This window comes from Micrasema longulum, unplaced genomic scaffold (genome assembly GCF_059751315.1).
Source record: "Micrasema longulum isolate JH-2025_06_02 unplaced genomic scaffold, ASM5975131v1 h1tg001813l, whole genome shotgun sequence".
Taxonomy (NCBI): domain Eukaryota; kingdom Metazoa; phylum Arthropoda; class Insecta; order Trichoptera; family Brachycentridae; genus Micrasema; species Micrasema longulum.
In genome coordinates, this window is record NW_028278987.1 from 319806 (window position 1) to 346128 (window position 26323).

Consider the following 26323-nt stretch of genomic DNA (forward strand, 5'->3'; position numbering starts at 1 on the left):
TGGAAAAGAGATTTACGAAAGCTAGAAGGTCTATGTCAAAGAATTTCGAGTTTTGTCACAAATTGACTAATATACACATCATGAACATTAGGGCATAAAAACAAAAGTCGCTCTTAGAAAATATGATAAAAAGCAGCTTTGAATTTGAAAATATATAATAATAACTCGTAAATAAATTAAAACTGACTAATTTTTTTAAAAATAATAAATTATGGGGTAACATTATTTTCTGTAGGTAGGTACCATTCATTTATTTAATTTTTGTGGATGCAGCACTATAAACATGTTTTAGGCATTATGCCGCTAGGTGTCAGTAGCGTTTGTATACAAAATAAACTTTTGAATCCTAAAATGTCACAACCACAGGTCACAACAAAACAGTCGTGGAACGATTACTTAGAAAAAATACGTAAAATTACAAAATAAACACTCAATCTTCTTGAAAACATACTGAAAACGGTTCAAAAATGGTACGTTATAGTTTAAGCAATGGATAATTAAATGTTTCATTGTTGTTTTGGATTGTTTGATCAATACTTTTTCGCAGTTTGACCCAGTTTTGAAGTTTTGCCTGCATTATTTTGATAGATAGAATGGCGTGAATAAACACCGTATGTTTAATGTAGTATTAAAATGGCACTGTTCTGGTGTGTATTCTGTATTATTCTGGGTGGAAAAAATTGATTTTTTATGCCGTTGTGCCACGCCTTATCCGCAGAATTGTTTAGCTTATCTGCTTAAAATCCAGGTATAATTCAAATGAAATCCCGCACAGTTTTATCAGTTTCCAACTGGAAATGTAAATTGTTTTGATTAATTACGATTTTTATTTTAAGCGCTCGAAAAAAATCGACGATTTTGTTGCCTTGAAAGAGAATTTCTTCTTCATTCATTTTCTAAAAGCTTGGCTCTTTATCAACGTTAATGACATTTTTTATCGTTTGCAGCTATGCTAAAAATATTATCACTTAATGGTGTTATAGAATCGCGTTCATTTGTCATCCAAAATATCTTTTGTGTAATTAGTTGGTCTTGCACAATACAACGATACCCCAGCTCCATAGGGAAATAAATCTTAAAAATTTGAGTTTCCTTGCCATATTTCAATTAAAAAATCCATTAAATTTGACTTAGGAAAACTGTCATTAATTTAAGTAATACATAAATTGTAAAAGAACAAATATATAAAATAATTGGTTACTCAAAAGGAGCTATTTTGAGTTATTTCCCTATTGAACTAGGTTATCGATAATGTATTATGTTAAACAGAAAATACTAATAAAATAAATAAAACAACTTTGTTTTTAACCACTAATTTTTATTTTTCACCGACCGGTTTCAAAGCAAACAAGCTTCTTTGTCAAGGTTTACGAACCGGTCGGTGAAAATAAAAATTAGTGGTTAAAAACAAAGTTGTTTTATTTATTTTATTATAATGAATAACCACAAAGTTAGTGCTTCAAATATAAACTTTATATTAGAAAATACTAAGTTCGAATATTCTTCGACCTTTCTTCGGTCGATGATCTAGATTTATTGTAAAATAATTTAACGTGTGTGTGTTTCGATCTATGGACGTTATAATAATAATAATGTTTAGATAATTTAAATAGCGCCATTTTTGTGAAAATCACCTCAAGGGCGCTGTACAATAAATAAATATCCCAGCACGTCTTGCAGTTACAGAGCGCATGGACGGTTGGGATTCTAGTTCCTCGTCTCCAATTATGATATATTACAATTATCATATATATGAGCTAGATAACAGCACGTCTTGCAGCTGCAGAGCGCATGGACAATAAGAAATCTAGCCCCTATTTACATTTTTATTTTTAAAATTTTTATTTGACAATGAAGTTTGAGAATTTTGAAAATTGGCAAAAAAACAGTATTTGCGGGAAGTTTTGCTGAGCCACTTTTTTCTCAAAATATCTCATTTTTTGCATGCATAATGACTACACAGCACCGCAATTCGCCGATGTTTTTGGCACAATAAGGGAAGGGTTAAGAATTGTTATAAAATAGTCGCCATTATTATATTGATCGGATCAAACTTTTAAAAAAACATTGTATTTTAGCTTTTTAAGTATTATAATTGCATACTCTTTGAATTTAATTATATAAACTAACATTTCAGCAACCAAACTCAACATTAACATGGGCGCCAAATCCACAAATGTCACAACAAAGCAGATGCTACCATTGTTCCAAGTTATCTCCGATTTAGAGAAGCCAGGAGGCTCCAACACCTCCATACTGACCAACAACTCCAACTATTACTTCGAGAACGTGTCCGTTCTTGGCAGCGAAGACATCATCGTCCACCACTACTCCAACTCGGAAGAAATCATCCCCAAGCAGTTCCGCGGGCTTCCGGATGATTCTGGAAACACCTGCTATTCCAACTCTGAAGAAATAATCCCTAGACAGTTCCACGGGCTTCCAGAAGGTTCCGGAAACATCGTGGTGCAGAAGAAGCGACTCGATGGCGGTGGGAGCAAGAAAAATCTGACAAAACGGAGAAGTAAGAAGAGGCGGCGGTTGAAAATGTCGGAGAGAGACGTAGCGGATTATCACTTCAAGGGAAAGAAAGTTTCGGAAAAAAAGAAAAGTCACAGACATAAAGAATGTGTAAGGATACATAAATTTAATATTCAACACATTTGCATGACACTTTTTTTCACTCATATTTTTGACACTCATAGGATCCACTCATATGGACACATATGAACTTACTTATTTTTTGGAATATTTCACTTCCGATTGGACCATATTTGATGATTTTAAGTAAATCGTATTTGACTAACCGGCAGGGACACTTTTGTTACCGACTGTTTCAAATAAGGACACAATATCTTCTCCTACCATATAATTACTCAGTTTTTTTCTCACTACCAATGTTTTTAAGACCGACTGCTGTAGCCATCATTTCCTAAATGAGAGACACAATTTTGACGGCTATTGCCGGCATAGTTTGTATACAGGGTGTTCATTAAACCCTGTCACATCCGAAACCACGATGATCAGTATGAGCAAGAAGACATATTGGCATATTAAAATATTTTTTTAGAACAAAAAAAATTAAAAAAAAAAAAAATATCAAAAAAATCAGGGAGGGGGAGGGGGGAGTCTGATACTGCGTTGCGCTACCCTCACTTCTCCCCTGCAGAAGTAAGCAACCTTTTGTTTTTTTTTAAATTTTCTTTGTTACTATCTAAAACAGATTCCTTAAAATTAGTAAAGAACATCCTGTATAACCACTTACCAACCTCTCTTTGTCTAGTGGTTTTGAGACTTATTGTTTAAAATAATATCCCTTTAAACAATAATCTAATAACTTTTGATTTCATTTAAAGCCAATATTAAAATGCATCGATTACCTAAAAAAAACTCGCTGAAACACGCTTAATTAACTCGCTGAAACACGTCTTAAACCGTAAAATACTGTGTTTTGAAAAAACTACGTTTTATCCCCAATTTCAATAATTTATATCGGATGCTAATAAAATATAAAAGAAAATTAATATCTCACAATTAGTTTTTTTTTCAGATTTAATTGTAATGTGTAAATTTTTTAAAACAATGATTGTTCATTAGATTTAATGCGAATCACAAAAATCCCACCCTGAAAAATTATGTTTGAAACAAATGCCGTGTTTTGAAAAAACAGTCCTTAATTGTCTTATGGACAATGGAAGGAGGTGTACACTTTAACCGAGAAGGAGACCAATCCTCTTTGACCGATCGTTGTGTTGATTTTAAACTGTTTTTGCAACATCAGGATGGAGTGTCTAGTTACTCTCATATTCGTGTTTTGTGTAATGGGAGGCAATAGCCGGTCACTTACACCATGGAGATATTGTATATATTCTGTTAATTTTATTTCACAGGATTCCCATCAAAAATCTCACAAATCCAAAGAAGGTCACTTGACAGATACGTCTAATAACCACAGTGTTAAATCTGATCAAAAGCGGACTGGTCTCTTCACTGAAATGGCCTTAAGTATGTACAAAGACGAAGGAATTGACATATCTCGCCACTTCAAAAACCTTTCCAAGGAGGATTTCAACTCTGAAACGGACAACATTACCATATTCGACCATTCCGACTGCCCAACGTACGAAGTTCCCAAAGACATCGTCGGCCGAAATGGGCGCAAATCGAGGCGAAAGGGTAAAACTAAAAATGGCGCTATTGTCGTGGAGAAATACGAAGATTCCGCTTCTGGGAGAGTGGCCCAAATTACTCGCAGCAAATCCAAAATGTCTACCAAAGGAATTGTGAGAAATTACGAGGACATGTTGGCCAAACTCCTGGCCAAGTGTCAAGAAAGAGATTTACAAGTAAGAATTTATGTGCTGCCAGGAGACATATTTCTTTTATAAAGCAGATGATCAATTTACATTGCATTTGGTGTAGGAATGCAGTACTCTATGCCCCACTAGGTGTGGAGATGTATAAATTGATGTTTTTTTTCAGATACAAGATAAAGACGGCCATATTTTAAAGATGAAAAACAAAATCAAAGACCTCTTCGTTTGCAACAATCAATTTGCTGACGAGAATGAGTTCCTGAAGCACCAACACGAGGACATGAAGGTCTGTATTGAGCAATACAAGAACTACGCTGCCAGTATGGAAGACCATACTCGAAGACCCGAGTTAGACTGCCCGGGAAGAAGAGTGATCTGTGACAACTGCAGTAGTAATGAAATCACCGCCATCAAAGTAGGAAGATTGAATTCTCAACTATCAGAAGATCTGGTTATGCTGAAAAATGTTGTCTACAGGTATATCTTTCCTGTCGATATTTTATTATAATTATTGCCAGTTTGAAATAAAAATTGTACACTAAATTGCAATGTGAAACATACAAAACGGTGACATACCAGTAAATATAGCGTCCCCCGTGGTGTAGTAATTCAGATCCTCGACATACATGGAAGGTTCCGAGTTCAATTCCCGTTGAGAACACGAAAATTTAAAATGTGATTTTTCTCAAGCCTGGGTGCTCTGTGCTGTAATCACCACTGTAATTGGGCCTCCTGACCTGTTGTGGTGTAAAAAAAATATCAAAAATGCTGAAATATAGTACCAGACATCACTATTAATTGAAAAAGCAAAGACAAATATAGGACAGTCAAAAATTCTATACAACGACTTTAACCCTAAAATGTAGACAAATTTAAAATCAACATTAAAAAGCACATAATGGACTACACTCACTAGACAAGACTTAACCCGTAATAATACACATTTTTTTTTATTCAGAGGCGCAAAAAAGTGTTTTTTTTGTTGTTTATTTTTCCATACATATATTTACACAAAATTTTAATTACAAAAATACACCAAAAAAATACGCCTTAAAATTAAGCTATTTATTTTTATTTATTTATTTTCTTTTATTCAGGAAACATACAGTACAGTTACAAAGTTGAATACTTTACACAATTAGACTTAATTCTAATGGACCAGTGAAGTTTCCATATTAAAAAGCAATTATATGCAAGGTTAATTATGAAAGTATAAAAAAGAGAAGGAAAAAGAAAACATAAATGAAAGTTGTTTAAAAATTAAAATTTAAGTGAAAAAAATATATTTTAAGGTTTGTTAGTGAGTATTTACAAATGGAAATAATATTAAAAATGAAGAAAATTTGTAAGAGTAATTAAAAATTAAGAATGGAAATAAAGAATGAAAAACATGCTCAGATGTAAAAATAAAATAAAATAGTAATAACATTTTTTTAAAAAAGGAAAAATATAAACACATATTTATTTTAAGGGATTCAAAGAAACGAACATAATTTGGATAAAAATGCCCACAAAGACTTCAGCAACTGAGCGTGGGCCATTCCTTTCTTAATGATTTAAATGTTTATAGCATATAAATATGGTATGACATAACCATGATGAAAAAAAAAAAAAAACAAGATTAACATATGCTGATAGAACAAAAGACAGGATTTATTTGTAGTATTTCATTGTAATTTAAAAAAAAAAAATTTAAAGAAGGTGTCTATCTATTCCTTCCATGCAAATCCAAGACCTCAAACCTACTTTATTTGATTTAATGTTTTGTAATTCTTTAGGTAGAAGATTGAAAGATCTTGGACCAACATGTAAATGTAAGGAGTGCCTCTGTGCGAACTTAGTTCTGCATCCTAGAACTGACAGTACACTATCGGATCTACTGCTAATCCGATTTCAATTATGTGAATGTTAATCTTTAAAAAAACATTTCGTTATCCAAGTGACTTGCTCTTCGAAGAATTCAGAGTACTTTATTATTCAACAGTATATATTGAGAACGGTAGTGGTTACACACATAAATAGAGACATTTACCTAAGCGTCAACCACAACCATAATACAAGATACTCTAATAGGGATCTGATACTAAGTGAAGGGGTCAACACTGTTCTGGCATCGAGACAACACTATTACGTAGGCAAAAAAGTCCATAACCTTTTGCCAGAATCGTGGAGAGACGGGAGTGTTGTCAAGTTGCGGAAGGTGTTGACCTCGCTCTTTCATGACATTGGTCGTAGGGAGTCAGAAAAGTTGATGTATGCCACGGATTGGAGATTCTTACTGGATGTCGAAAATAAAATATAAACAATAAGGAATAATTTAAAAAATATATATTTATAGATGGCAACAATGAAGTTTCGCATAAATAAATTGTCCATGTTTTTATGAATGCATGTATGTGTATGCGCATGGGTGTATGTATGTGTGTGTGTATCTATGTGTATATATGTATGTGTGTATGTATATGTATAAAAATGTAAATACGAATAAGTTTATATTTTATTTGTCTGTGCTCTCTATTAATTTGTTAACTATTTTCATATATTAGAATGTAATAGCCTAGCTTGGAACGGGGTATGTACCCTTGTTAGCTGGGCAAAGTGAACGTTAAATTGTATTTTGATAAAAGGTGTAAATAAATAAATAAATAATCCGTTGAATGCATATTGCGAGGATTCCCTTGTCACATAAACACGCAGAAGGAGCGTTAAATTTAATCTGTGTTATTTCCCCTTTTAGATTAAACGTCCAACTTCTGAGGTACCAAGACAAACTACGCACGGCAAAACTTTCGACGTTTGTCAACTGTAATGATAACAACCGCGAAGACAAACACACTCATTCTCCTACTAAGAATATTGCCTCGCAAATAAACGAGGAGTTCAGAGAATTCACCAATGTTCTCTCCGCTGACTTGGAAGGAAAATGTTTCGAGGGCATTTCTATACCGTCTTTGCCAGTATTTGATAAACCTAATATTTGTCCTGAAGGTGAGCTACTTTTATAATCGGCAATATTTTTAGCATGTATGTCACTGTCGGAATGTCATTTTAGCCGGAACACATATTGGCTAGACAGATTACAAAATGGTTGCATATTAAACTTAAATAAACTGAATAGTTAGTGCATACAAAATAATTTATTTGTGAATGTAAGTAAGTGCAAATCAATTACTTTCTGTCGTAAAAAAAAACCCTATAATGTATGAATACACTATAAATGACATATTGCTCGAAAGGGTGAGCGAAATAAGAGATTTGGGTATAGTGTTTGGTGTAAAACTAGATTTTGTTAATCAAATTAACAACATAACAAACAAAAGCATGAAAACATTAGGTTTCCTGCTTTGCATTGTCAAAGACTTTAATTCACTTAGAGTAATAAATATTCTGTATGTAGCACTAGTTCGTAGTCAGTTGGAATATAATTCCACTGTTTGGTCTCCTCAGTATAAATTACACATTAGGAACATAGAGAGAATTCAATAAAAGTATTTGAGACTTTAAATAAAATATTCCCTTAGATAACATAAATTACACGTATTGGACACTTTAAATTTAATTTTATTAGAAGATCGTAGAAAAATAGATGACCTTCTTTTTTATTTTAAATTTTGAATTCGGAGCTCAATTGTTGTGAACTCCTGAATCTTATTAACTTTAAAATACCGAATCGAGTCACTAGAAGTACAGAGTTGTTTGCAACTACGAGTACATACGTAGGTACTAACTATGCGCGACACTCTCCTATTCCGCGTTTACATTCCTTAGCCAACAAATTTACTTGTGATATAGACATTTTTAATACGACAATTATCCATTTTAAAACGTTCTTAAATGAACTGTTTAAAACTAATTATTAATGTCGTAATAAAACTTTCTTTTTCATACAATTTTTTCTCTGTTTTTGTTATCAATAAAAAAATCTGTCAGCAAAAGGTGCATTGTTTTATTAATCTCTTTAACAATTTTTACAATGTTACTTGACAGATATTCCCGTCGCAATGAAAATATTCTTTCATCTATTTCGGCTGACCGAATGATCAGCCATGATGTTTATTGTGTAAAAAAAGCTAAAGTTGTCATGGTTTTGGGTGAAAAACGGACATCCACTCAATATCAGAAGAAAAAATACGATTTGATATAGCTAATGCGTATTACCTTATTATTAAGATGAAAATACTCAAAGACCCAACGGTGCGCGTAATATCTGCAGAACAGTATTTTGATGCGTCATTTATTTTGTTTATTCTTTTCTAATTTTTGCATTTATGTAATTTGAATTGAGGTTAGGTTAGGATAGGTTGGGTTAAGTTAAGTAATAATTACTGTCCTGTGTGCAAATAGGGATATGAAGGTGATGATTAGTATACTTTTTTACATGGTATTGCCTGGAAAGTATTCAGCTTGCAATACGGGAGTCTGTTGTATTGTTGAAAGAAATCTCTTAAAATGTCAACTTATTTCAGAGAAGCAAGATTACGAGAGCCATCCCGACCAACACCAGAGAGTCTCAGCTCCCGAGAGGCGACTAAGTTATGCTGAACAGATACAGAGAACTTACTCTATTGAAAAAGATAATCCATCAGCTTGGGGGGATGTCAACACACATACTTTAGGTAGGTCTTTCTTGTAGCTAGGGATTTATGTATAAGTGAGGCATGTGGACATCACCAAACGCCTCTAGGAGATCCTATCGCTAGCCAGCACTCACCTCCTCCCACGTCCACCCTGCGTTCCTTAGTTCTGCCGAAAATAGCCGAAAAATCGTCATTGACGGCCTTCCAGAGGGACGGCGGGAGCCCGCATATGTGAAGAAGATACAATTTGGATTAGGCTCTCCTGAGGCATCTGCAGCACGGACCCAAGCCAGATCCACCGACACTCCCTTAAAGCGCTTGTTATAGGAGGCTGCTGCGTTCATTCTCGGACTTGTTAGTTATGAAATCGAACCACCTTATACCTAATATTCCCCTCAAGCTCTTACTCTCAAAACACAGAAGTTTGGTATTTTGAGTTTTCAATTTTATTTATTTTCAATTTTACTTATTCATGTATATTACAAAATGGAATATCTTAATTCATACATATAGAAATAATTAAAATAATAAGGTTAAATTACGTATATATAAAAATGACACATAAGTATATATAATATCCAAAGAATAACATGTTAAAAAAGTAAGTGAATCTTGTAACGAAAAACTCCCCCAGAGACGTACAAAATGTCAATTTCCAAAGTAATATTGTTCAACATAGAGATAGCCCTTCCAACAGGCATAATCATTGGCAGGTTGGTCCCGTATATTGGAATGTGAAACAGTCTATGCTGACACTGTCTAAGGTAACTATCCGGAACATAAAAGCAAATGCTCCGCATAATTTCAGGGTTGAAAGAAGCGCGTAGTTAAATACACATTCCTTCTGGTCTTCAAACTGCTGTTCACACTTATATAAGTGTACTGGCATTATACATCATCATCAGTGGCGCTACCGCCCATTGTGGGCCCTCAAGAATTTGTCTTTATTCCTCGCTGCGCCATGCGGCTCTTCTCCAGTTTGTCAGACCAATTGCTCTAATGTCACTTTCCACATTACCCAGCCATCTTAATTTTGGTCTGCCTCTGCTTCGTCTGCCTTCCGGAGTGGCATAAAGAATTCTTTGGGGGTACGATTATCATTCGCTCTATGCACATAGCCCAACCATAGTAATCACTGGCATTATACAAGAGTCAAACAATCGGCATTTCGTTTCCAAACAGCTCTCATTGTGTTAAAAGTTGCTACAGCAATTCCTAGGCGGGTTACGAGCTCTTTGCCGATACAACCATTCTCAGTAACGTGAACCCAAGTTTTCGATTTTTTTTTTGAATTACAGGTAACTTATTACAAAATATTTAAAGATTGATGAATTATTTATCTGACTTGAGATTTACCAATGTCATTTATATATATATTATACTTTTTCTAGGTCCATTATTAAATGCGTATCAGGAGTCCATAGTAGAGAAAGATCAACTGATACGTGATTACGAAGCCGAATTCAACCGCTTTACTACGAAATTAAAACAGGTCGTGGAGGAGAATGACGCCATACATCTGTCCTCCTCTAAACTGGCCGCCGAGGTGGCGGAGCACAGAAGCAGGAGCGGGATGGCTATAGCCGAGAGAGACGCCCTGCGAAGAGAATCCGAGGAACTGAAAGAGAAAGTCTTATTACTCGGAGGGAAATTGAAAGAAGTTCACGAGTTATATGAACAAAAAGGTAATTTTTTAATAAAAACTTTGGATACGTTCCTTATCGTGGGTATACTGGCAAAAAACGTTAACTCGAAAATATGCGGATTTGACTTAATGATGCAGTTTTGTAAAGTTTTTAACACTCTTCAAACTGTCAAAATACACTAAGTCATATTAAATCTCATATATCCGTAGTTTTAAAAATAAATTTAAGGTTAAGTCGTATACCGGGTATTTTATTCAGGCTAAAAGCTTAAAATAACCTTATATTTACTTAATATAAAATTAAGAAATGGAAAATTCAAAAACATGTTCTTAAATGATCACTTAACATCTTACTATATTTAAATAAGACACAAAAGAGTAAAATTGGAACAAAACTTAAATGTTATAATTAGAAATCAAACACTGATTTGAGTCTACTGAGCACTTTATTTTATTTTTACAAATATAAACATATAAAAATAAAAACTTCGTGACAATTGTTTCGCCTTATTAGGGCATTTTCAAACGATCAAAAAACTTAAATGCGTGATTTCTCAAAACAGGGATTTGAGAGTTAAAGCTTTTTGCCAGTATATCCACGATATCATGTACAAGGCTATGGTACTCTGAAAAAATTGCAATTTATTCTCATGGAAATGGGAAGATTGATCATTGTTTAATTGAATATTGGGTGCCCAGGTAAGAGTTCCACCCTCAAGTCCACTTCGCACCGATGAGTTATAAAGAAGTCTAAGAATTATCGTAATATTATTATTTGCAGTGGAAACACTATCCCGTGACTATAATTTAATCCACGAAGAATACTTCCGGTGTAAAACTACCCTGGCCGCCACGCAGTCGCGGTGTCAAGTGTTCGAGGACCAGAGAAAGGGTCTTCAGTCCACGATACCTGCCAATGTTTACAATAACACCGTTCAAGAGTGTAAAAGGTAACACCTTATTACAATTTTTTTTTTTTTTAATTTAAAAATAATTAGATGCATTTGTATGATTTTTTTGATTTTTGTGACGACGGTTCTACTGACAACTTACAATGTATTACTCTGTGATCAACAATCAACATCAGGTTTCTGAATCAAAATGCTACAACAACCTTATTAAAAATCAACAAATGCAGTGTCCTATGTACTACTATAAATATATCAATGAGATAATAATATATAACCACAGACGTACCCGTTTCTTCGTTAGGACACCAATTAAACCAACATGCAAACCAACATGCAAAACCCACTATACACCTTCACCATAGTTGTTGCACAAAAATATAAAACCATCACGACATGCACATGCACTGATTAGGGCAAAAATGCACTGATTAAATTATGACGTACGTCTCTAAACCGGTAGACATAGAAAAATCGGTAAGTGGTTAAATACAAATATTTCATAACTAAGTAAATTGTTTGACCACAAAGTTAATGCTTTAAATATTATTATATATTATTATTAATGGTCATGTTATTAAATATTTGTATTCATAATATAGGTAATAATATTTCTTGCTATTCTAGCACCCAAGATTTATTAAAAAAAAATCAAACCAAAAATTATACAAGATTTGCATTAAAAAAATTAACCTGAATATTTTGTAAAAAATTATACAACGCATTCAGTAGAAAGTTTAAATAATAAAACATTCTACAGTAAAACAACAAGAAAATCATAAGTACTGTTTCACACAGCTAGGCAAAGTGAACAAAAAACTGTCTATATATATATATATATATTATGAAATGCATGAATAAATAAATATAATTACCATTCACCAACTTTGAAAAAGTTCAAAAGGTTTGTTCTATGGGAACAATACCCTACACTAAATATATCAGATACGTGGGAATAACTATTGCCGAGTTCATGAAGTCTGTTTAATACGGCATTACAAGTATACACTGTCCGTGAATTGTTGCTACAAAACGGTGGCACCTGTCTAGTCATTCTTCCAGGCACCCTGAAGTTGATGAGAGATAATAGTTCAGGGCAATCCCATATTGAATTTACAATTTTGAATAAATTTAAAAGGTCTATAATTTTTCTTCTATCGTTAAGTTTTAACAAATTTAATGTTTTTAGTAAAAAATCGTAATTTAAAAATTCATGACTGATTCTTAGTTTAAAATTTATATACCGTAAGAATTTTTTTTGGACTCTTTCAAGAGAATTTTGGTGACAGTTGTAGTAAGGAGTCATTATATTATGTCAAGTAGTTTATTTTTTTATTTTTAAGGTTATTTGAAGAGTTGAAGAACCGATACGAAGCAGATAAGAGTAGACAGTCCGCCAGGATAGCGGTGCTGCAGCAGAACAATGACAACTTGGAGAGGAAGTTCGTGGAACTTAGTTGTGAGAAGCACAAAGTGGAAACTAAGGCTAAAAACGGGGACAAAGTAGTCAGGTCTGATAATTATTGTGTATTTATTTCATGCGTATCCGGTCCGATTTTTATATTTATTTGTATATGTAGAAGTCTCTGGGTCCAAGCGGATGAAGGATTCAGTTCTGTGTGTGAAATAGACCCAGAACCAGAGTGTTTTTGTGCGATGGCTGCTCTCAAGTAAAAATCCTGAAACCGAGTAGTTGGTGCGTTCGCCCACCATGCTAGAGGTTGGGGTCGATTCCCGGGAAAGTTGACTTGAAATATTTTCTTTTAAAGGTGGTTTTTCTTCTATTATTATTTTGTATATTTTTCCATTATTATTTTGTATATTGTTTTGATTATTTTGCATAATTTTTTGATTATTTTGCATAATGTTTTGATTACATGTATATTGTTTTAATATGTAAATAAATATTTTTGATTTATATATCGAAGAGTCCCGACTTAACACGGAATTTTCTATCAAGTCGGGACATAAAAAACATATAATTGTGTCTATGTAAATTTGTGTATTTTCTGCATTAAATAAATAAATTTTTGACTGAAGTATTTCATTGTCCTTGGACTGGACCTGAAATCTAAACCTGATCCTGATAACAGTGCAATGCCCTATGCAACATCGTGTGCAGATAAGGGTTAGATCGTGATGAACTTATCTATATTACAACAGAGATGAATAACATTTAAGAGAAGGTAATATAGAAGTCTAGGCATCTACAGGGCATGACCTGATAAGATTTTCAGGCGTTGCCTAGTATGTAGGTGAAATAATTTAATTAGATGAATCTCATCCGCATAAATAAATGTTTCAGCTCTTTAACTTCACAAACATCAACAGATGTAAGAATTGAAGGGATAAAGATGTTCAAATACGGGCAGAATAATGAATGTTACAGTGTGTAAAGTGGCCGCTTAAACCAGCCATTGACAGGTCATAAGCCCTGTAGATGCCTAGACTTCTATATTACCTTCTCTTAAATGTTCTTCATCTCTGTTGTAATATGTTGCTATGTTAAGTTTTGAATTTTTAAAAAAAACTCCAACTCGCTATTTTTATTAATGCAGAAAATGCCGAAAAGAAGTGGCCATATTACGAGGAGAGCTAGCGGCCACGAGAGCAGCGCGAGATTCTGCCAAGAGACGCTCCGGTCAGGCCGCCAACCTGTACAGGCAGATAGCTGTGGAGCTGCAGAAGGGAACCACCGGAGACCACGACATGCAGCAGGTCAAGGCGGAGAAAATTGTAAGTTTATTTCAAACTAATAACAATATTCTTGACATCATTTTATTCTTTACTCAAACGGTTTTAATAATGACCGTAAGATTTAAGAAACATCACCTCGCATCTTTCCAACAGAAGCAATATTACTGATGATTGAACTGTTAATTCTATATAGTTAGGTAATTCTATTAATATATTTATTTATTTGTCAGTTTGGAGAAATATTTTGAGCTGGTCGCATATCCGTTTGAATTGAGATTTTTTTTTAATATGTAAGGCGGGATGTGCTACTGGAAAAATACATAAAATACCAACCATCAACGGCCAGCTGTGTTGAGTAACTATTTATAGCTATAATATCTTAAACCTCCATGTTTTTATAAAGTAACGTACTATCTGAACAACCTTAGTAATGATGAAATCCGTTAAGACCAGAACAAGTGTTTCTTTCTTAACTTAATTTTACATTATGCATTAAAATGAATGTCGTCTAGGGGTAGCTGGACACTCAAACATCGACGGTTACAAGGCAGCTGATTAACTGGCAAGGCTGGGAGCTGAGACAGCCCCGATAGGCCGTGAACCCTTCTGTGGGTTGCCTAAATGTGCTCTTCGTAATGAGCTTAGGTCATGGGTCAGGAAGCAGAGTGTAATGCTGTGGCAAAAAGTGCCTGGTCAGCACCATGCAAAGGAACTGATAAAAGGGTACTCGCAAAGTTTTGCTTTTGACCTAATAAAGCTCAGCCGAAATCAAGTGAGGGTTATCACTAGAGCCCGCCGAGGGCACTGCAGAGTGAACAAACACCGCGCTAGAATGAACCTTTCCCAAACTTCTAGACCAAAAGCGAGAGTTAGAAAATGATTTAGCAACATCATTAATAAACAAATTGAAAAGCAGGTGTTCCAAGTGAGCACTCTGAGGTACACCCGGTGTAATATCAACACTGGTTGATAAATAATTATTTATCCAAACATTTTGTTTCCTACCAGTAAGATACGATTTAATAAATGAGAGTAATGGTTCTCTTATTCGTAGATGTAGGTTCTGCAGTGCAGATGAGGAAACACCTATACACATTCTATGTGAATGTGACGCTTTACATCATTAAAGGAGCCTCATCCTCGGGGGACTGCTGAGGATGTCAAAGAGCTCGCCCCCTACCTAATAGTGTGATACGTCACAGATCTGGACTTGGAGGGGGAGATTTAGTGAAATGTAAACTCTCGCCTTCCACACAGTAGCCAGGCTCTTTATAGACCCGGGCTTGGAGAGCGAGAACTATTCACGGGGACCCGTCGCAATAGATCTTCACAGGTCGCAGTGACGTCGGGAGCTTGCATAAGCGCTGACCCCCCCAATAAGAAAAAAAATAAGAATGTCATCTGAAGCTCGCTACCGGAGTAAACGGTTTTTTTTTGTATATATTTTTATTAAAGAAGGTAAAACATGAACAGAAAATATAAAAGGAAAAATAATGAAACCCACTAAACCGCGAAACCGGCTTGTCAGCAGGTTTCTTATTTTTTCTTTACAAAGAGAAACGTTAGAGAAATTATATAAATTTAAAAAGTAATGTAAACATTATTAAGAACTAAAAGCATACCTATTTTTCACACAAAATTTATTTACAAAAATTAAAATAGATGACATAAAATGATAATCAATATAAAGCCTTGTTACATATTAGCTATTTAATAATTTTTTTCTTAAAAGCTTTGTCAACATTTTCTTTTAAAATCATCTTAGGAATCTTATTAAAAATTTTAGTAATTGTATAATGAAGTGTTCTTTGGCCATACTTGTTTACAAACCTTGGTACTGACAAGCCTTCACGTTGTGCTAGCCTTGTATTATGTGAATGTAAATACCTTTTCTGGTAGTTACTATCAAATCGGTATCTAGTAACACATTTGAGCCATAGAATAGCATTTACGGACAGGCACCCTTGCTTTTTAAAAAGTTCGGGTACCTCTTCCTTATCAATTCCAGCTGATCTGTTATTAATTTAAGAGCCGAGGTTTGTAAAGATTGAATTTTTTCAATGTTGGGTTTACAAGAAAGGCCCCAACTGGTATACCGTACCTAATAATTGATTCTGCTAATGATTGATAAATAAGTCTTATTGTTTTTATTGGTACAAAATATTTTTTTCTAAACATGCTGCCTATAACTGCCCTTAATCTTTTAAACAATTCGGTAATATGTTTATTCCATTTAAAAAAATTCATGTAATATTTTGAATAGCCTATAATCCCAACAGGGTCGGGGCTCCAGGGACACGTCTAAAAAAGCAACTTTAATTTTCCTCATTGCTAGTATGGCTATTCTTATTTCATTATTAATTGTATTTCAGTTGGTGCAGAAGGAAGCCATGAAGGAGTTGGACGCGGTTGAAAACATAATGAAAGAGCAAGACAAAAACTTGGATTTTCTGAAGAAGAGGAGCTCGGCAGAGATAGCGAGACTGGAAGATATGTTGAGGGAAAGTAACGCCACGGTTGAGGCCATGCGGCAGCATATTAACAAAGAGAGGTAGGAAATGTACGAGGCGCTCACAGCTCGAGGAACTTAATCGACATTCAAATAGTTTTAGCAATAGGGAAATCTCACATATGTTTTTTTACATTTTTAAAGCAATATAGGTCTATGAAATACTGTCCAGTAAAAAAAAAATACTTTTGATTATTATTATACTCCTTAAAATATAACTCGATGAAAATGACAGCTGCCAAACAAATGTCACTAGTGATGGGAAATTATTTATCACTGATCATGTACCAATCAAATCGATTTCATCAGTTTTTTCATGCAAACATAAGACTGTTTCCGAAAATTGATATAAAAACGCAAAAACAAGCCTATTATAGTGTGTCTAAGACAATTATTTACTAAAAAATAAGACATCAAATACTTTTTTTCATGAAAAACAAACGAATTATTTTTTATGCGATCGATTTATTTGTCTCATCTCTAACATTTTTGCAAAATGACGTAACCTTGTAAGAACGTCGTTAATAATAAGGTTTATTTTAGTTTTTTTTCACTTTTAAAGCTGATTTTATAAAACTATGTTGATTTATATGTCAAGCATTGTATTGAAAAAATAAATTAACATGCCAGATACGAATGATTTTTCGTATGTCAATATAAATCACCCTTAGAGATTACTACAAAGTTATGTCCTCACTTTTGCTGACAACTGTCAATTTAATCAAGCAACTATAGTAGCATAAAAAATACTTTTAAATTTGTAATTTTGAATTCCCGCAAAAACAGTGATTCCATTGGCCACGCCCCTAATACTCACGATTCATGTTTATTTGTTTCGTTCCATCGAAATTTGTGTAGAACAATATCACGAATCTTGAGGTCTCAACAATCAAGGCCAAACACGTCATGTTTTTCCACAAATGTATTTTTACTGAATTTCTTTTTTACATTTATGTATGAAAACATTTCTCCATAGTAACCATATTGATTTTGAAAATACAATTAACTATTCTAAATCCATTTCATATATTTTTATCGGTATTCGTAGCATGAGATATTTCTGTATTGAATAAATGTTAACTTAGCAAAAATTATAACTCCATATATTTATTTGTTTTTTTTTGCAGATTGGAAAAGTATGGCACATCTAGTGGAACAGCACATAAAATTCCTGAAGAAGTGTCTAAAATGCGAGTCGCGATGAGAAACGAAGATATTACTAGAAAGAAACCCCCTCCAACGCATATTATTCCCGCAAAAGGAGGTTTTCTAATACAAAAAGATCGCTCGAAACCAGCTACAAGTGGAAAATGAACACAGCAATAATCATACAAAAATTCATTTTATCATTGTTGGATTGGCGAGCGTATTTTGCTGGTGTGCCCATATCACATTATCATTTCTCCATCCACACCCAATGGTGCATAGGGTACTAAATTGGACTCTAATCGCGGCGTATCTAATAATTTTTTTTCTAGGTTACCTAACCTGATAGAAAAGTAGCCAGAAACTGAAATGCACGCAATGATCCATGAAATAATGCTCGGTGAAAGAAATTAAGAAATTTGGCACCAAACCAGTCATCATTATTTTATTATCTACACCTAATGGTGTATAGGGCACTGCATCGATCTCCAATCGCAGTGTATCGGTGATCATTTGTAATATACTCAAACGCTGATCAATATTGCACTGCTGGGGCCAGTCAAAAGATTACATAATATTGAAGTGAAAAACTGGCCAATCAATAAATATTTTACCTTGATCTTGGAACAGAGCATGTGACCGCTGGCATGAGAGGCAAGCGCCCTTATCACTAGATCATGAGGTGGACTATTCTCCACTTGATTGATTTTGTGACCAGTGGTGCTAGTGTATAATTAATTTGTACATTAATTAATAATAAAATATAGTCATTTAATCTAGTCCTTTGAAAATATTATTTATTAATAAAATAAAAAATACTGTTCCAAAATCCTTGCAGCTGCTTTTTATTCAACGCAATCCTTCAATCAAGTTTGTCTTCAAAATTCATAATGGAATTTCTTATCTGATTTATTTGGAAAACTTAAAATTTTAGAGACTAGAAGGAATGTGTATTTGACTACACATTTTTATTGATTGTTGCGCGGTATTTTCGATAATCCTGAGATTATGATGAGCATCGGTTTGTACGTTCCTGATAATTACCTAAGACAGCGACAGCATAGATTGTTTCATATTCCGACATACAGGACCAACCTGCCGATAGTTATGCCTGTTGGAAGGGCTACCGCTATGCTGAACAACATTGCTCTGGACATTGATCTGTTCCATGTATCCGAAGGGGTTTTCCGGAGCAGGATTCTCCTACTACTTTGACATGAATCTCTTTCATGTATTTTTTTTCTTTTTTATAATATGTACGCATTGAATGTATGTTTGTAAAGAATATGTTATATTTAAATAAATGAATTGAATTGAATTTCATCATCATTCCCTTTCCGCACCTAATGGTGCATAAGGCACTGCGTTTGTACACCAATCGTCGATACGTCCCGATCATTTTTGTCACATGAAGGTAAGATGAACAGTCATATGCTTCAGGTGCCAGTCCAGGGACTATGAAATATTCTAGTGTAAAAACACCCTTTTAAATAAATATTTCATATCAACCATGGAGCCGAGACCTCTTGCATGGTAGGCTAACACGCCTTCCATTACACCATGAGGCCGACACTTATAATTTCACTTTTATTTAAGATATTTATGTACCTTTGTAAAACTTGATGTAGGTTCTGCAGGGCAGATATTGAAACACCTCTTCACGTTCTATGTAAATGTGATTCTTCTTATCACAAAAAAAGCCACACTTCGGAGAGCCACTGGTTGTGATGTGAGAGCGCTCACCCCCTTACTCAATAGCTCAATACTTAAAGAAACTAGGCCACAATTACAAGGCTATCTTCCCATTGGGATACGGACCCTGGACATGTAAGAAATTAAAAAATAAATATGAAAGCACTCTTCCTTCACTTATTATAATCATTTACTTTATTCTTAATTTGTTGCAAAAGAGGAAAAACATTTTTGAGAAGAAAATATGGAAGTCTAGTCATTTACAGGGCTTATGACCTGTCATTGGCTGGTTTAAGTGGCTACTTTACACACAGTGTAACATTTACCATTCAGCCTATGTTTAAAAATTCACATTTCTTCAACTCTTCCATCTGTTGACTTTTGTGAAGTAAAAGAGCTTGAATCGTGCGGGTGAGATTTATCCGGCTGAACCATTTCATCTACTAGGCAACGCCTGAAAACATTTCTCCAATTTTTATACTTCTTCTTATACCAGTTAGTTTAATCAATAATGCTTTAAGTATGTCTAAATGTTTGAAGACAGGCTGGATTTCTTCCCTATGGATTGATTTAGATCTAAATTTATTAATAACTAACAAGTTTACCTTTTCCTAAGTCCTGAAAGTTTTTAACGAGAGTTAAAATTAAATTAGTTTTTGAATCAAAGTTGGATTAGAAAGAGTTATCGTCAAAAAAATTATAATGTTATTTAAGGTATTCTAAATGAAAATAAATAAATTATAACAATAACATGAGCGCATCGAGATTCAGCGAAGATTTTTTTATAATATTACAACAACTAACCCCATTTTTAATTCTTACGTCAGGTTATTTTAGGTCAGCTGCTGTAACATATACTTTTTGTCTGTTTCCACTAGTGATGTCCAATTAATTATGAATAACCTTATGATGGGGTAGATAAATAATAATATTGCAATATTATAAACTAAACAACACATTTGATTGAACACCGGAACGCGTTTATGGGATAGTGGCGTGGCTACATCATATTTTTTTGGTTGGTTTATTGAAATAAATACATGAATTTCTTTTTGATTCAAGTAATTTAAGTAAAAAAATAAATATCAAAATAAAATTCGCGTACAGCGTACAGAGTACAGATGTCCACTCGTTTATTACAACTGAATGGTTCGGTTATTGAAGAAATCAAGTTATTGAAAAACAAGTTATTGAAAAATCAAGTTATTGAATTTTTCACCATTGGATGTCACTTATTTTTTACTACTGTCAACAACAACTGTCAACCTAAAAAATATACCGAATAAGATTTATCACAGACTACAGATACATCGGGTTTATGAATAAATTTCGCTTATAAAATAGAAGAATTTTGAATATTTTTTTTAGAAGAAAGTCTTATGATTGTTGTAATTTTATAAAATGCCAAATAACGACGAAACTAATCCGTGTTTTAAGGTATTATATTATGAATATTCGTTCTTCTTAAAATGTAAATTTAGATCATCAAAATACGTGTACATAATGTGATGTAACTTTTGTTTATATATTTAATTTGATGTGTATTTAGGAACACCTTCAATCCAGTGAATGCATGGACACCAACGGTTACGATAAAGATAAATGTCAAGGGCAATTTGAAAACTACAAAATATGCAAGAGGTTCTGGGTGAGTTTTGAAGTCATATAAAAAATTAAACAGGATACTAAATATACATTTCAAACAACTTTTACTAATATTCGATAGGTGAATTTGCTCGTTATACGAGAGAAAGGCTTTTTAAAATCCAATCAGCATTTTTATTTTATTTATAAATTTATTGCAAAAAAATAATATACATACTTAATAACAGGGAATCTATATAAAACCAATTAATGTAAAATGAAAACGGAGTGTTCTCTGTTTATGATAGTCTTCATCTAACATGGCACAGCCTGTTCTAAGATGGAGATTTTCTATCTTTAGAGCATAAGTAGTCCTATACTAATAAAACAATAACATAAAAAAGAAAAACTGAAACTACTTAATTATAAATGCCTAGCTAATCAAATGAAAGAAATTAAAAATCGTTATTTTATATGTGTGTTATATATGTGCCAAGAATACATGTTACTTAAACATAAATAATATAGTATAATATATAATTAAAGAAATATAAAGCAATGAAATACATAAAAATATAAATAATATGTGTACCAATTATATAAAGTACTACGTGTTTTGATTTACATGTATATTTTTTTAAATCTCTCTCCACACTATTTATATGTGCAGTTATTTTTATTTTAAAATTTGTTTTACGTTTTGAGTCTTTTAAATTTGGCAATAAATCATTAAATATTTTTGGAGCAATTACATTGTATTGCTTTTTAATAAAGGCGGTTGATACAAATGGGACAATACAGTTAATTTGTGTTGCACCATTGAATTGGGTTGTGGTCCCGTTGTGATTAAACGTCAAATATATAGGAACACGCGAAACCAAAATGATGATTTTAATTTAAAAAATTATTGCAACCTGAATTGTTAATAAACTGTTAATTTAACAATGTTTTGACGTTTAGTCATCAGCGTAGCCATATATGAAGCAAAGTATAATTTGTGTTTTAATATTTATTTCCGATTATTTTTTTACATATTCTTCTTTGGAATTTCATTATTTATACTTTGTTTTTCTGGATTGTTATTCTATTGCATCACATGTCATCATAATTTCATTTAATTAATTTTACTGTGATTTATGACTAACGGATCAAAGGTCCGTGGTTCGAATCCCACTCTACCCCAACTTAATTCCCATTTTCTAATAGTGAGTTATTTGCAACTCATTGAAAATGGCCCTCAAATGAAATATTTGGGTGAATTATAAGTACGCACATATTTCTTTTTCACTTAAAAAATAAAAATATTGTTACTAAGTAAACAAATAAATTAATTAATATACAAATTACGAACATGCCACTTTCCAAATTTCAAATGCAGATAAATAAACATTTGAATTTTTTTACTTTTTATTTTATACATTAAACTTTTTACTACAATAACTTAAGCATTTTTCCCAACACATTCTATTTCACAAATAATTTCAACTTTTTCACAAATTGAGACACTTCCTCTTGTTAGTAGACATGTTTATAATTCAAAGGTTAGTGTTCAACCGATCTGATATCACCCACTCGTAATGTATTCATCATCAGTGTTCCCTTTCCGCACCTAATAGTGCATAGGGCACTGCATTGGTACACCAATCGCGGCGTATCTTGATCATTTTTGTTACATGAAGATCAGTCTTACGCTTCAGGTACCAGTCCAGGGACTATGAAATATTCTAGTGTAAAAACACCCTTTTAAATAAATATTTATTTATTTATTATTACAGTTTATTACACTTTATTTGAGAGACATAAGTCCTAACTCCGTGGGACTAAAAGTCCTGTGTTGAGTTGGGACGAGCAATAAGGAACTTCAGCCCTACGGAAAATTGGATACAAATAATGTTTTCTTGCGCGCGGTAAAAATTAGAGCATTCAATTGTACAGCAAAGTTTCTTGAATACGTACAAAAAAATAAATTTTTCAATAAAAACGCACTACTTTGATTGACGTCACTGGTTCATATGAACCAACCAGTGATGTGAGAGCTATGAAGGATATACGGTTGGCTTACCGTAAACAAACCAATGGGAAGAACTAACTGAGAACAATTTCTGACGTCACACGTTGATAATACAATATGTTTTTTTTTGGCTTAGTTTAATAGTCTATTAACAAATAAAAAAATAAAAAAAGACACTGAACTTCTTCATTAGTTGACACAGACACATGAGTATATATCATCATAAATATTTTATAGGATCAGAAAACACAACAATAATAATAACAATAAAAAAACAAATATATGGCACATCAATATGGTAAACAGTAAACGCAAGCATTTGGAAAATCATCAAAGAGTTTCCCACTCAAATCCCTCCCACTAAGGAAAATCTAGTCCTTAACTCCTCTCTTTAAAATAGTTTCGTATCAACCATGCCGGGAATCGAACCCGAGACCTCTTTCATGGTAGGCAAACGCGCTGACCACTACACCACGAGGCCCACAATGTTTATTATGCAAATTAAAAAACCTGAAAAACATTTTAAAAACCCCCGAAACAAGGATGTCATTCATAAACACAGAATAAATTGTATTGTGGTACCGAGCGGGTACTTTTTGTAGCATATTGTATACAATTCTGAACTGTCCTAAACGTCAAAACATAAAATGTGTAAGAGAGAGTTTTTTTAGACTTTACAAACTGTACGTTCCAGAATATTGTAAATGCCGTGTTATTGTAAAATTGTTAAAAGCAGCGAGAAAATCCTGTAAAGAATAAATCTGTACCTCAGAGGCAAACAGATGCAAATCCAAACGTCAAATGTTCAACAACAGCCTAAAGAATCTAGTTTCTCTAAGTAATTTCCAATAAATCAGAACATTAATTTGTATTTTCAATATCTAAATACATTGGTTCTTTCATTTTAAGACTTAAATTTCTTCAAAATCAATGAACATAATCATAAACTGGATACGAAAATCGAAATGTCATTTCATAAAATTCTGGATTTGCATCCGTCTGCCTCTGAGGTACAGAAATTCAAAGTATAATTTCATTTCAAAAGTATCATAGTGGTTTAGGATAGTTTGGATGAATGATTTTGAGTGTTTGGCATTTAGAATAAATGGAAATTATCGAATAACTTAAAAAGTATGGCATTTAAAATTATACAGAAAGGAACGGAAATTCATAGTCATATTGTTAAAACATTTTTTGTATCCAATTTCCAACAGCACTGAATTTCCTCATTGTAACTTAATACTTCAGCACATATCATAATACTTACTGGAAATTTCACCGTTCCATAAAAATAATGTTTAATTTATTTTATATATTTCCAATTTTTTACGTTTACTGTGTTTCTTGAATAAAATTTACAGCAAGTAAATTTGTGTTTTCAGGGGCAAATAAAAAGACACAGACGCAGCAACGGAATAACTCCCGAGTTGCCAGAATTGAAGGACAGAGAAGCAGTAAAAGCGGAATATTTGAACACCCTTAAAAGATAATACGAAATATATTTTTACTATAAACTATACTATAAACACATTTACTGTGCAAAGGCAAAAAAACTCATTCACCAATTTGTAAGTAAATTTTGCACTCCGGTAAATGTTTTTGTGATTATCAGATTTCAAAATAAGATCGAGGTTCTGTGCATTTTTAATCGATAAGTAATGTTGCCATTTGTGTTGTTTAAACCGACTGGTCTGCGGTGCATGACAAATGAAAAGTACTGTCTGGCGTGTCCTAGTAGGTAAAATAATTATTTATTTTCACTTATGTCACTAAAGGATCGAGTTCTTTTACTTCACAAACAACAACAGATGGAAGAATTGAAGAAATACTGATGTTCGAACATAGTTACAATTCAGAAAATAATAATCTAAGTAAATAAATAAACATCTGAGAAAGGTTCTGCATTTTGTCGATGTTCAATTTAATTTTTATAATAATTATTATTACTCTTTATCATCATTCCCTTTCCGCACCTAATAGTGCATAGGGCACTGCATTGATACACCAATCGCAGCGTATTTTGATCATTTTTGTTGTATGAAGGTAAGATAATCAGTCTTACGCTTCAGGTATCAGTCCAGGGACTATGAAATATTCTAGTGTGAAAACATCCTTTTAAATAAATATTTCATAACAACCAAGTCGGGAATCGAACCCGAGACCTCTTGCATGATAGGCAACCGCGCTGACCATTACAACACGAGGCCGACATCATTTTTACGACCCTCCTTTCGAGTGCAGTTTGTGTCCAGACAGGTGAAGTTTTTCTGCTTTGAACTCTCGTTTGGCATTATGTACAAGTAATAAAATCTTTATTATTGTTAAGGGTAAAATGTCCAAACCAGGAATTGACAAAGGGTACATCAGGCACTGTATGGTTCCAGGGTTTGAATGCTAGCAAGGCCACTAGCGCCATTAAAATGGTAAATATCCATTTTGGTTTCAAGGGCTCATATTGGGCAATAGAAATCTAAATGATGCACCTAAATATAGATGGCCTTCAAAATTTGATGATGAGATTTTAAAATCCCTGGTTGAGACAGATCCTTCACTTACCATTGAGGAATTATCGCAGAGACTCAAATCTCAATGGTCAACTGTGCAGTTACATTAACAACGCATCGGCAAAACAAATAGAATGTGGATTTGTGCGAAAATTTGCGTTTTCTTCATGGTCCCCGTATTATTTGAAGACAGTTAAAAATAATTCACAACATGCTTCAACTCGCTATAAAATAAGTTGAGTAACATTATACTTTTTACACATGTGACTTTTTCTGCCTTTTCACAGAACATGTACATACATATATTATTTTTTTAAATAAACTCACATTTATTTAAGAAATAAGTTAGCCAATACTTTAAAACAATAAGTTTATACTATAAAGTTGAATAAAACAAAATGTTGACCAAATTTACAGCTTTTTATTAAGATGGAAAACATTTACAGCATAAAAATAAGGTATTCCACTAATGTGTTTGGTTGATGTTGTTTTAAATATTAAGTAAAGAAAAAACGTGATTTTAAATATTGCTAGAAGTGGAATTTTAATTAATGTCCATGCAAAGTTTTTATAAATAAAAAAATATTGTTTTCAAAAACATTTATTATATCAATCAATTATATAATTACCATTGTTAGCTACACAGTTTCTTTCCATTAGCTTATCTATAAAAATCACAAGACTTGGATGCAAAAGATAAATTTAGGCTATTGAAACAATTTTTATTTTATTTA

The 26323-nt window shown here is 33.1% G+C and overlaps 2 protein-coding genes across 3 annotated transcripts; both read left to right on the forward strand.

Annotated features, from left to right (window-relative positions):
- The first annotated feature begins 337 nt into the window (after positions 1-337).
- Positions 338-18575, forward strand: LOC148273891 (uncharacterized). 2 transcript variants are annotated; one of them, XR_015824436.1, is made up of 13 exons: positions 338-470; positions 2138-2631; positions 3891-4346; positions 4483-4793; positions 7054-7304; positions 8783-8932; positions 10285-10578; positions 11320-11488; positions 12790-12957; positions 14005-14182; positions 16516-16694; positions 17780-18029; positions 18131-18575. XR_015824436.1 is itself a non-coding variant. In XM_088238006.1 (12 exons), the coding sequence occupies exons 2-12, from the start codon at positions 2158-2160 to the stop codon at positions 17964-17966; spliced, it is 2817 nt and encodes a 938-aa protein (XP_088094132.1). In that variant the 5' UTR covers positions 338-470; positions 2138-2157; the 3' UTR covers positions 17967-18575. The 2 variants fall into 2 exon arrangements, 1 of the variants encoding a protein (XP_088094132.1); XM_088238006.1 differs by having other exon boundaries at positions 17780-18575.
- A 2144-nt stretch (positions 18576-20719) lies between these two features.
- On the forward strand, positions 20720-25999 carry LOC148273892 (coiled-coil-helix-coiled-coil-helix domain-containing protein 7). The gene is made up of 3 exons (XM_088238004.1): positions 20720-20927; positions 21040-21138; positions 24468-25999. Exons 1-3 carry the CDS (start codon positions 20892-20894, stop codon positions 24573-24575), a joined length of 243 nt encoding a protein of 80 aa, XP_088094130.1. The 5' UTR covers positions 20720-20891; the 3' UTR covers positions 24576-25999.
- Positions 26000-26323: the final 324 nt, after the last annotated feature.